Raw genomic sequence first — 12,494 nt, forward strand, 5'->3', positions numbered from 1 at the left:
CTGACTATCACAGACGAACGATCGGCATTGACACTGCCACACCGATAGCAGTCTGGCAAGCTCTGGTGTTTGTTGTTCTCTAGCGCCATGCAGTCAGAATCGCAATGGGTCTTTGGTACCGCAATTGGCCTGAGGTTGGTTACTGTGAGGCTGAAGCCTGTGAGCCAGTCATATCATATGCCTCCTCCGATTTATGTTGTGCATGATGCTCTACTGCTGCCGGTAGACACACAGGCTGAAACCCCCCCCTGAACCTTCAGATATTCCATCTACTTCATGCTCGATTGCTGCCCATGTTTATGGAACAGTCTTTCGCTTCATGAACCACAATCCCTACAAACACTATCTCCCCATATAGTTTGAGACGACACAATGAGCGCCCATACCAACAATACACGTGGGAAAGCCATTCGGCTGCTAACTACCTGGTGGGATCGATTTCGCTATACGATTATTCCGTCGTCGGACAGCAAACCCGAGCACAGCCGGCCTCGACGAGAGAGCTGGCTTCCGCGAGGGTTCTCGAAAGCCCCCAAAGAAGGAAGCGAGTGGATCAAAGGTGCCCTTATTTGTACCTGGATCACCGCGACCATCCTGACCCTCAACATCTCTATGCTCGTGGTCGCACTTGTCATGGCCTATCGAAAATCTACCAACCGAGCGCGGTTTCAGATGGCCGAGCTATATAATGGGCAATGTTCAGTTTCATCTCACTGGTCAACGGGGATACATGTTGCAATCAACGCTTTGAGCACGGTTTTACTGGGTGCAAGTAACTACGTGATGCAGTGTCTGAGTGCCCCCTCGCGCGACGATATCGATCAAGCCCACGCCAGCTCGCGCTGGCTAGATATAGGGAGTTTCAGCTTCCGGAACATGACAGTAATGAGCCCCCGACGAAAGCTCTTATGGGGTCTCCTACTGGTCAGTTCATTACCAATTCATATGATTTATAACTCGGTCTTCTTTACCTCGATTGCTACCCTTACCCCTGGCCAAATCATGGTCCCGCACAATCTCTCCCCAAACGAGTCTTTGATTGATGATAGTGACCCGACAAGCCGCCAATATTTCCGAGAATCAACAGGATACAATCCCGCTGCTCTGCAAGCGCGAATCTTCAATGGAACATTTACCAACGTTACTACTGACGATTGTCTGGCTAAATACAGACCCGAGTACAATACGAAATACGGCACGCTTATCTTTGTTGCTGACAGACAGCACTTCTACAACACCAGTAGCCTGATGACAACTCTGTATCTAGGAGCATCACCACATTCCATAGTATTACCGTCTCACTCGGAGCCATCCGACAACAACTTGACGGTTACTGCTATGCACTGGAGCTATCGCGTGTGGAACTACTCTATAGCCCTTGATGGCCGGTCCTTTGACTATGCTTTTAACTTCGCCGACGCCTCGCTCGTGGGCCTCTGGTACCCTAGCTATAGCATGGACCAGAACATAAGCACCGTCCTGCGTGCTGATATGTTGACCCTGGCTCAATACAACAGTGCCTGCAACCCGTCTCAAGAAGCCCTGCGCGAGTATTTGAGCACCCCGTCACACTGGCAAAATAGCTCTTGGGCGGCCAACGTTACCTTTAGATTCTTTGAAATTGGCAGCCTCCCGCCCCTTGAAGATATAGGTATGCATGTACCAGTGTTGCACTGTCTAATTGATGAATCACAGCAGCACTGCCAGCTGTTCGTCAGTCCACCAATAGCAATTGCCGTCATTATCTGCAACATAGTCAAACTCACGTGCATGGCATTAGCAGCCCGTGTCAAGCGCAAGAATCCTCTGTTAACCACCGGCGATGCGCTGGCGTCATTCCTTAGCCATCCTGATCCAACTACCCGAGGTCGATGTCTTCTCTCGCGCGCACAGATGACCCGAGGAGTGCAACCTTGGAGCCAGTCCGCCAGCTCCGTTGGTCATTCAGAAGGCATCAAGATGGCTTCTGTTGCTCGATCGGACGAACACGGGGTGCAGGCCCCGTTAGACCACCTCTCATCGCCAACTAGATCGCAGGCAACTACCCAACTTTACCCCAGCCTCGTCCCTTCGCGCAAACGATGGTACCAAGCTGTCAGTAGGACTCGCCGTTTGACGGTTCTCTTCTTGTAAGACTAGATAAATACTTCCTTCCTACATCTTCCTCTTTGCTTCCCGAAAATCCCCCTTCCACCTTCATCGCGCACCGACTAAATTCCACCGACCCGCTCCAGTTACATCTCGTCGATCACCGCCGGCGCCTACCTTGTCTACTACGGCATCCAGTTCAGCGACCTGAAAAGCTTCGGGATTGCCATGGATCTGGGGTTCTCCCAGATCAGCAGCGCTACGATCATCGATGGCATCTCCAACAACCAGATCGCCCTGGTCCTGCTGGCGAACACCCCCCAGTTCGTCTTCTCCTGCCTGTACTTCATGGTGAACGGGGTCCTGACCTCGATGATCGTGGACGCCGAGCTCCATTCCTACACTGCGAAGCGCCGCCCGCTGCGCTGCTCCTGGCCGAAGGGCCAGCAGCGCTCCACCTACTACCTCACCCTCCCCTACCGCTACAGCCTCCCGCTGCTGGCGGCGTCCGCCACGCTCCACTGGCTCCTCTCCGAAAGCATCTTCTTCGTGTACATTCGGGAGTTTGATATCTACCAGACTTTCACGGGCACCGAGACGCAGGGATGCTGTTATTCGCCCATGGCGACGCTGGTAACCGTGGTCGTAGGAGCGGCGGGACTGGCCGCGCTCGTCGGACTCGGGTTTCGCCGCTACGACGAGAGCCACATGCCGCTGGTGGGAGGGTGCAGTGCGGCCCTGTCGGCGTTGTGCCACCCGCCTGACGGGGATGAGGGGGCCGCGCGGAAGGCGGTCATGTGGGGGGAGATTCCTCGGGATCCTTATACTCATACTGATCAGGAACTAATAGTTGGTGGGAATGAGGGAGGAGAAGTGGAAGAAGAGGTGGTGGTGGTGGTGGTGGGCGAGTGCACGGGAAACCATCCGAATTCGAGTACCGCTGCTGCGGCGCGGACGGGGACGATGGAAACGGAAGAATATGCACATTGTTCGTTCACGTCTTGGGATGTGGTGACCCCGAATGTGGTCCGGTTATATGCTTAAGCATCATCGCCTGTTAGTCTTAGAATCTATATCTTTCTGCGACCGTAGATCCTGCTTTGTGGTATACACACCCTGAAAGAGGACACACTTACCACGGAGCAGTCGCGTACGCATTCTATAGGTTACTCAATTTTCGATTATCAAGAATGACTACTACTTCGTAGGCGCAGTGTCTCCTGCGAGCCAGACATCATCGCTACGACAAGCTTCACACAATCAGATCCAAGTAATCGTTTCTCGCTATGATACATCGTAACCCAGTACTAGGTCGAAAAAAGCCACTATTATAGAGATCCTCCCCCCTTTCCCACAACCAGTACAGGTATTGAGCATCGGCTGTTCCCAATTCGGGCCTTGGGCATGACTTGCCTAAAATCAATTAAGAAGCATCGTGAAGAGAGAGTTTAGGAAAGACGCGGTACAAAAACAACCGGTGCGATTACCAAGCGTTGACATCGAAGTTTTCCTAAAGCCTCGTCAGCAAAGTGTTTTCCGATTCATGTCCCAAACGAAGACTGCTCACCTCGGAGAAATACGTCGTCACGACGGTCCGGTCAGAGAACTTGCGGCCCGCAAGCGCCTTCAGAGCGTTCGTGGCCGACTCCACCGTGTCGAACTTGACGAAGATCTTGCCGACTCCAGGGGACTGTCTGCTGCCTCCAGAGGGGCGGGGCACCTTCAACTCGATGATCTGGCCGTATTTCGAGCATTCATCACGCACGTCGTCGCAGATTTCTACCGGGCGGTTAGCCACAAGCCCCCACCAGAACCAGCAACCAAAACATACCTTCGTAGTCATCGTTATCAATAAGCTCCTCAGGAGTCACCATGTTCAACAGCTGCAGCACACGGCTAGTCTCCAAGTCCTGAGATGTCGTCTTGGCAAACATGGACATCGCATTGACGCCCATGTCCAGCCCGGCGGCCTGGGTCATTCCGATACTGGCACGCACCACCTTCAGGTGTCGGTCACCCAACTCCATCCCGTTCAACCCCTCCACAGCGATGCTCGTGGCGGTAGGATCGGCGTACTCGCAGAACGCGATTCCCTGGAGAAGTCAGATCTGCTAAAGCCACACGTTCACGAAAACACTTACCCTGGACTCTTCTGTAGAGCTGTCCTTGACCAGAACGAAAGACTTGAGCTCGCCGAACGACTTGAGAAGCATGGTCACCGGTTCCTCGGGGATATAGTTGGGGATGTTCGACACGCAGATCTTGTTGGGCGAGTCAGGAACCTCGTTCAACAAAACTCCCTCCTGGTACTCCTGCTCGACTCCGCTAGGAACAATGTAATCCTTGGGTCGCCGCACTTCCAGCCCTTGCGGCGAGCCGTTGGCATCACCATTGCCGGCAGCCTCGTGCTCCTCCATCGTGATGCCGTCGAACGCAAGGGCAACCGTGGCGTCACCGGGGGTCTTGAACTCAAGGAGAGCATAGGAGCGGTCGGTCGACACCTGGGCCGAGATACAAGGGTCCACACTCTCGACAACGTTGAGGCCGTTAAGTTGGAGGTTGAAGAAGGCCAGGAGCGCCTCCCCAGTGACGGTGGGAGGCAGGTTGTAGACGAAAAGACGCTTCGACTGACGGGAGTTGGCAGGCTTGAGGGCGGAGGTCTCGGTGCTGCTGCCAGCGGGCTGGTTCATGAAGGCTTGGAGACGGCTGGGGTCCATGGGCTGCTGACGAGGTGCACCAGGCAGAGGGAACATGCCTGTATGTATGCGTAAGCGATCGATCATGACTCAATATCCATTGTGCTTACCTGAGAGCTTAGCCTGCTCGGCCGTGACGTTCTCGTAGCCCGGGGGCTTGATGTCCCATTGCGTCAAACGACGCTTGCGATCCAAGACCGACAAGACATCCGTCAGGTCGGGTGTAGGCTCCCTCTTCCGTGGAGGCGAAGCACTCCTCTTGCGTTCCCTTCTGTCGCCGCCGCCGCGCTCGCGCTCGCGATCGCCGCCGCCGCCACCACCACCACCGCTGCGGTCAGCACGGTCTCCACGCTCACGGTCCCCCCGGTCCCGTCCCTCCCGTCGGGGTCTCTCCTCGAACAGGTCTCGGTCCCTCTCGCGGCGAGAGGGTCTGTCTTCGTAGTCTCTGCGGCGGCGGTCGCCTCGATCCCGATCCCAATCGCGCTCTTCTCTGCGGCTGGAGTAGCGGTCCTCGCGTTCTCGGGCGCGGTAGTCACGGCTGGACGAGTACGAGTCGGCCTCGAACTCGCGTCGGGAGCCGCCCCGAGAGCTGTAGTGAGGCGATCTGGACCGTCTTCTGTCGCCTCGCTCGCCTCGCTCGCCCCGTTCTGCTCTCTCCGGTCTGTCCCCTCTGTCCGATCTCTCCGGTCTCTCCGGCCGTTCACCACCACGTTCGCGACGCTCCTCGCGCTGTACATCGTCGGTCGGGTTAGCTAGCTACAGATGGAACGAGAGATAAACATTGTCCATGTCAGTGAACTCACGTAGTAATCCCTAGAGCGACCCGCCTCCGCTTTATAAACAATGTTAGCAAGTGAGCCCACAATAAGCGTGGCTGTTGTCCGGGATATAACTCACGTCTGGCAGAATACGTATCACCGTTCATTGTGAACCACAACTCCAAATAGAATAGTTTCAGTTCCTTATTTTCCCCCCTTCGTCCTTGGGATCGCAAGTGTCGGCTGGAAACAACTAACAAGCTCCAGAAGCAGACCTGAGACAAGAAGTGAGGTTTCAAAAGTGCGACCTCAAGCGCAACCGAGAAGATGGAAAGCAAAGGACGTCTCTCTGATGAAGGAGAGTGGTCGAGCTGCGGCGCTGGGGAAGGGAAAACTCGCTGGCGGCGACCAAGCAAGCGGCAGCCGCCCGGGCGCGCCTTAAAACGGTTAGCGCGGTTGGGACCGCCTTCTTTATCGGACCCTCAGTGGGCGGCAGAATCGGTATCGGTATCTACAGGCGTTTGGGAGTGATCTTCATTTCAAAATACTTTTTGGCAACCTTGTAGGATGCTTGACGAGGCCAATTGTCTTTCATCATGACAGTAGGTGCTTTCTCCGAATGGCGCAAGCTGCCCGTGAGTTTGAGTGAGCTGTGCATCAATACCACCTTACGCTGTGGACAATCATTCCGGTACTGTACTCCTCCTCCCTTCTCGCCTCGCCGCTCAGGGCCCCATGTGCTGCACTATTGTATCCTATAAAGCACTCACAAAGCTGATCCAATCTTTCGAAAGATGGCACAATGTCCCTGACAGCGACGAATGGCGCTGCGTTCTACACGGCCGTCTGCTGTCCCTAAAGCAAGACCCCACCCACCTCTACTACCGAACCTACCTCCCTTCTCGCCCTCCAAAGACCATCTCAACCTCCCCACCACCACCCAAAGCTGCCGCCGCCATCCCCTCAAACCAACAAAAAGCCTCCTCTCCCCTCAAAACCGAACACAACAACCCTATCCCTACGAACGGCAATGATGACGACCCCATCCTCCCCCTCCTGACCGCCTACTTCAACCTCCCAGCCAACCTCACCACCCTGTACGAGGGGTGGTCCCAGCACGACGCGAACTTCCGCAAGAAGGCGCCGCAGTTCACGGGGATCCGCATCCTGCGGCAGGACGCGTGGGAGGCGCTCATCGCCTTCATCTGCAGCAGCAACAACAACATCGCGCGCATCTCGCAGATGGTCGAGAAGCTCTGCCGACGCTACGGCGCCTTCGTGGCCACCGTCGACGGCCGCGCGTACCACGATTTCCCCGGCCCAGAGGAAATGATGGTCGCTGGCGGCGAGGATGTGGAGGCCACCCTGCGCGGGCTGGGGTTCGGGTACCGGGCCAAGTATATCTGTCAGACGGCGCGGATTGTGGCGCTGGAGCGGGAGAAAGGGTGGTTGGAGGGTTTGCGGAATCCTGAGTCGGTGGCGTTGGGACGTCCTGGTTCGCGGGGCGGTGATGGTGAGGGTGACGCTGGGGAATGGAAGGAGGAAGGAAGGGAGGGGTATCGACTTGCTCATGCCAAGTTGCTGGAGTTGCAAGGCGTGGGGCCTAAAGTCGCGGACTGTGTTTGTTTGATGGGGTTGGGATGGGGTGAGGCGGTGCCGGTTGATACGCATGGTGAGTCGTTTCTTTCAGCTTCTCTGTCTGAGGGATTTTACTGACCATGACATATATGTACAGTTTGGCAGATTGCGCAGCGGGATTATAAGTTCGGGAAGGGGTCACATAAGTCCCTTAACAAGGTGCTGTACGATGCCGTGGGGAATCATTTCCGCAAGCTTTGGGGAAAGGAGGCGGGCTGGGCGCAAAGTGTGCTATTCACGGCGAATCTGAGGACTTTCTCGGATCGCTTGGCGGCGACTTCCTCCAAGGTGGGGGTGAAGGTGGAGGTTAAAGATGAGGAAGGAGAGGATGACGGTGTTGAGGTCAAGACGGAGGTTACCACGGCCACGGCTATCCCCTTGAAGAGGGCAGCAAGCGAAGATGGCGTCAAAATTAAGGCTGAGGACGATGCGGACACGCATGCTATTCTCCAAGCCTCCCAGACTACGACCACGAGACGAATGTCCAAGCGGCTCCGGAAACGATGAGGTGATGAACATACCTTGTATCATATTTCTTGTATATATTTGCATTCTGTATCAAATTGAAGAAATAGTTTTGCATATGCAATATTGGGGATATTGCAAACCTCGGGCATGATAGCTTTACAGTCTCGCAATGGTGCTGTACTCATTCAGTATGCAGAGTCTCTTGGTATTCATCGTATCAGCAGGAGAACGCATCACAAACCGTCCAGCACTATATAGATACTCACTCCAGGAGGTATGGTAGCTCGAACGATGCTCACCTCCAACGTACGAGTTATACCTACAGTCGCCTATCATTCGACCCAACCTGTCATCTCAAAATGGATTGCGAGCAATGTGTTGTCCATGCCGAGACTGGGCCAAGAAAACATGTTCCTCCAAGCACCTCCTTGGCACTCGAAGCTTCCACCACACCCATTGTCGGCTTGGCAATGATGCTTTCTGAGCCCGTATCTAGACCAAGCGCGTGGCTTGTCGTTGCCTTGAATCGATAGACAGGGCATCCAAACCAGGTTATAGCTTTCGAGTCATGACGAGCTAGAGTGATCCAATCAACATCACATCCATTGGAGCCATGCAGGCTCCCGAGCCCAAGTTCTGAGGGAGCTGAAATGCGACATTACTCCACAACAGAAGCTAAACCACTGGGCTAATTGACACGGGCAATGATAAGGGAACTAGATAGCATCTCCGATTTCGGCAGTACCCAAGAAGAATCAGGCTGGTCAGTGATCCGAGTCGGTGCTTTTGCTGTGAGACGGCCCATGGGAATGTGCATTTGGCGCGGGGGTAGAGTCCATCGGCAAAGGGTTCCCGACGCATGAAAGTCTTGAGTCAAGGCATGATGAGGGCATGATACCAATTGCCCGGACGGGCTGGCTAAACGAACAGGTACCGATACAATTGGTTATGTATCCTTCGACAAGCAGCCCATTGGTCCATAGGGACTGTACCAATGCCTCTTGAGTCCGACTGCCCGTGTGGACCAAGTCAGAAGAGACTTGGTGCGAAACCGTCGGTGGACGAGCGACGGCATCCTGGTTTCGTGAGTCGGCCGACCAGTCGGACCAAAGGTGATGTTACATAGACTCAGCTAGAAGGAGCAGTGAGTGGGTAGGAATGTTTGGGGTCTGGCACCAGCATATTGGCTCGCGTGGCACCACATGACCGGAGAAAAAAAATAAGTTCGCAGTAGTAGACACCGCGTGGGTGAAGACAGGAAAAGCAAAAGGTAAAAGGTTCAACACTCATATGGTTGAGTTTCGGTGGGCGCCCACTTGGCACCCATGGCTTAACACTATTTTGCATGGACGATGGGGGTTTGGCACGGTTCAAGTTTACCCCGCGTTGGCACTGACTGAGGGAGTGGGGGTGAAATGTGAAATGGGGGAGGGACATTTAGGGGCCTGGCCAGCCAATGTGAATAGGAATAGGAGAACAACAAGCGGGTAAGTTTTTAATCCCACCCTGGTCAATTCAACCATCTGGCAGTAAAGAGCACTTGCTGCAAGCAGAATAATAATAAGACGTCATGGCATGACAGACTCGAAGGTTGAGGAAGACATGGAACTGTGGGAGAACAAGAAAATGTGGGGAGGTTCTTGGCCTCCGGGGGAAAGCTTGGCGATGGAACAGAACAGAACAGACTCCGAGTCAATGGCCACCAATTCCTGATCATCTGAGATGGAAGACTCGGTCAGTCATCATGATGGAAGAGGAGGAAGGGAATTGAGGGAAATTAAAACAAAGAAGAAACAGGGGAAAGGGTTTGGGCGGAGAAGCAGCTGCCTCGTTCTGACTCAGATGAATCCTCCTATCCATCTCCTCCCTCGCATGCTCGCATGGTTTTGATTCGGCCCAGGTGTCAGCCTCTATTGCCTCATGTGAGTGATCGGCAAGAGTCCGAAAGGCTAACCAAAGCCTGGTCCTCAGGAAGCACCTGGGCTACCTAGTGCCTACTAGGTACTAGGTAGGTTTGGATTAGACCCGAGGAGAAATCGCGGGGTCTGTCATCCTCATGGCTGCTCGGCGAACATTCACCTGCCCGACGTCGGCCTTTTAAAAACTGCGGCCGAGTCTCAAATTTCGGTTCTTTTCTTTTCTTTTTCTTTTCTCGCGGTTCACTCCTCGTTCTCTGCCCCTTTCCTTGCTTCTTCTTCAGTCAAACGGTAGTTGTCTGCTCTTCTATCCAGTATGTCTCATGTCAAAGAGGACAGGCCCTCACGGGCAGTCCAGCATCATGTTTCGGACGAAGACGATTTACCGTCAATGAGCGTCGGAAAATACCTGATAACTCGAATCCCAACCCTGGTACCTCCTATGAACCCTGCTCCGAATCCCATCAAGGCCCTTACTCTGCTCAGTGGCAAGCAATGGCTCTTCTTTGGTGTAGGTGACTCGAGATCCTCCGCTCCGCCCGTCCACTGCTAATCGCATTCCTAGGTCGCCTTCTTTGGTTGGACGTGGGATGCCTTCGATTTCTTCACCGTATCCTTGACGACCACCCAGCTCGCAGAGGCCTTCGACAAGTCAGTCACAGATATCACCTGGGGCATCACCCTCGTGCTGATGCTCCGCTCCGTGGGAGCGATCGCCTTCGGCATCGCTGCCGACCGGTGGGGGCGTAAATGGCCTTTCATTGTCAACAACATCATGTTCATTGTGCTGGAGCTGGGAACAGGTTTCTGTAATACATATCGTGAGTTCCTGGCTTGTCGCGCTCTCTTCGGGATTGCTATGGGGGGTCTATACGGCAACGCCGCGGCTACTGCGCTTGAAGATTGTCCAATGGAGGCGCGTGGTATTGTATCCGGTTTACTCCAGCAAGGCTATGCGTTTGGATATCTGCTGGCGACGGCTTTTGCACGCGGATTGGTTGACACGACCTCGCACGGTTGGAGACCTTTGTATTGGTTCGGCGCATGCCCTCCGGTCCTCATCATTATCTACCGGCTCTGCCTGCCGGAGACAGATGCTTTCATCGAACGCCAGAGGACTCGAAACTCTGTCCGGGGTGGAGTGACATCGACTTTCTTGTCGGAGGGCCGGACAGCTTTGAAGCGACACTGGTTGCTGCTGATCTATCTCGTTCTGCTCATGGCGGGCTTCAACTTCATGGTGTGTACTTTCTACAGTTCGTTGTTGGCGTCCACTTACTAAGTAATGCAGTCTCATGGCTCGCAAGATCTGTATCCGACCATGCTCAAGAGCCAGTTTGGCTTCTCGGCTGATGCGGTCACTGTCACCCAAGTCGTCGCCAACCTGGGCGCATTGACGGGAGGCACCCTGTGCGGCTGGGCGAGTCAGATCTTCGGCCGACGATTCTCGATCATTGTGATCAGTGTCGTCGGCGGTGCCCTCCTCTACCCGTACACTTTTGTTACCTCGACCAATGTCATGGCCGCCGCCTTCTTCGAACAATTCTGCGTGCAGGGCGCTTGGGGTGTCATTCCCATTCATCTGATGGAGCTGTCTCCAGGCTCAATCCGCACCTTCGCGGTGGGTACAGCCTACCAGCTCGGCAACCTAGTGTCGTCAGCCAGTTCCACGATCGAGTCAACGATCGGAGAACGGTTCCCTCTGCCACCTTCAGCCACTGGAGCCAAGCGCTACCAGTACGGCAAGGTGATCTGCATCTTCATGGGGTGTGTGTTCGCTTATGTGATCTTGGTGACATTCTTGGGCCCGGAGCGGTTGGGACGTCAGTTCGATGTGGCACATGATGCGGACATGGCGGAAGTGACGGCGCATCACGGCAAGGACGGTGAAGTTGTTGAGAGTGACCCAGAGAAGGGTACCGTGCGGACCTTAGAGGGTTGAAGTACGCAGTGAAAAGACTTTTACACTACAGTACGAGATCTACGATGTGATGATTTAGCGTTCGGAATTTATGGACGGCATTATACTTGGATATCATGACTGGAACGGCTTCCGAGACCTAGCATGTATGGCCATACATATTGATTCTTAATGTCTCCCTCGTTTACCGGAGGAGAAATAATGTAAGTATAACTATGTAGTAAGATTCAAGCTTCGAATTGAACAAGAACTTTAAAGGAATGATTTGGAAATGTTGAACGACTGTAGCTTGCTTAAGAGTCCGTCGCTTGGATTTGTAACCTGGGATTCGACTGGATCAGTCAGTCAACGCACAGGACACCACACAAGCAAGTCAGGATCCAGTCTCAACAGGGCATTTTCAGCATCTGCTTAATTGAAATGGGCTCATTGTCTTGGGTGAAAACCATCACAAGCTTGAAGTCTCTTCATTTGCATCCCCGATGTTGCAGAATCTCAAGAAGAAGACCAAATAAACTCACCTGGAATATTTATGCAGGATTGTGCATAGAGTGGAGAGTGGAGAGGGTGGAATTATCCGAGTTGGGAACTGGGGAGAAGGAGCTGGATTTATAGGTGTTGGTTGACCCCGCACGGCGGTTGCCTGGCTGGCACCTGCAGGGGTGATGCGTGGTCTGATGTATTACTTGAGGTGCTTGGGGATAAACATGGTTGATCGGTCTACTACGAGTTGATTTGGTTGTACAGTACTGTGTAGAAGATGAATACACATCTTTAGTGATTGATGTGTGCCAGCACAGTACGTACTCCGTAATTTGCCCGTTCTCCATCCACTTACTCGGCTGCGGGCTGGGTGGTGGAGCCTGGATGGAGTCTCTCAGGGTCTCATTGCGAGTCCAGACTGCGCCCTCCATATTAGCAGGGTATTTTAATTTGAGAAAGATGAAAGGCCCTTTAGAGCCTGCGATCGATTATGTTGACTGTTGCGCTCTCCCTCACTGCTCCTTCT

At 53.9% G+C, this 12,494-nt stretch overlaps 4 protein-coding genes across 4 annotated transcripts; 3 read left to right on the forward strand and 1 right to left on the reverse strand.

The window, feature by feature from the left end:
* Positions 1-372: 372 nt before the first annotated feature.
* Positions 373-3,132, forward strand: BO66DRAFT_319050 (uncharacterized protein; the record flags this gene model as incomplete). The annotated part of the gene is made up of 4 exons (XM_025643632.1): positions 373-1,358; positions 1,629-2,129; positions 2,235-2,937; positions 2,998-3,132. 4 exons carry the CDS (start codon positions 373-375, stop codon positions 3,130-3,132), a joined length of 2,325 nt encoding a protein of 774 aa, XP_025505654.1.
* Positions 3,133-3,353: 221 nt separating this feature from the next.
* BO66DRAFT_390676 (splicing factor u2af large subunit) lies at positions 3,354-5,914 on the reverse strand. Its single transcript, XM_025647073.1, has 7 exons — positions 5,682-5,914; positions 5,588-5,616; positions 4,895-5,513; positions 4,230-4,843; positions 3,920-4,181; positions 3,656-3,867; positions 3,354-3,598 (listed from the first exon to the last, which is right to left on the reverse strand). Exons 1-7 carry the CDS (start codon positions 5,707-5,709, stop codon positions 3,572-3,574), a joined length of 1,791 nt encoding a protein of 596 aa, XP_025505655.1. The 5' UTR covers positions 5,710-5,914; the 3' UTR covers positions 3,354-3,571.
* A 160-nt stretch (positions 5,915-6,074) lies between these two features.
* Positions 6,075-7,729, forward strand: BO66DRAFT_346675 (8-oxoguanine glycosylase OGG1). Its single transcript, XM_025644588.1, has 3 exons — positions 6,075-6,233; positions 6,337-7,214; positions 7,278-7,729. Exons 1-3 carry the CDS (start codon positions 6,139-6,141, stop codon positions 7,685-7,687), a joined length of 1,383 nt encoding a protein of 460 aa, XP_025505656.1. The 5' UTR covers positions 6,075-6,138; the 3' UTR covers positions 7,688-7,729.
* A 1,980-nt stretch (positions 7,730-9,709) lies between these two features.
* BO66DRAFT_49770 (sugar transporter family protein) lies at positions 9,710-11,761 on the forward strand. The gene is made up of 3 exons (XM_025653346.1): positions 9,710-10,075; positions 10,130-10,804; positions 10,856-11,761. The coding sequence occupies exons 1-3, from the start codon at positions 9,881-9,883 to the stop codon at positions 11,504-11,506; spliced, it is 1,521 nt and encodes a 506-aa protein (XP_025505657.1). The 5' UTR covers positions 9,710-9,880; the 3' UTR covers positions 11,507-11,761.
* Positions 11,762-12,494: the final 733 nt, after the last annotated feature.

Source organism: Aspergillus aculeatinus (genome assembly GCF_003184765.1).
Source record: "Aspergillus aculeatinus CBS 121060 unplaced genomic scaffold BO66scaffold_15, whole genome shotgun sequence".
Taxonomy (NCBI): domain Eukaryota; kingdom Fungi; phylum Ascomycota; class Eurotiomycetes; order Eurotiales; family Aspergillaceae; genus Aspergillus; species Aspergillus aculeatinus.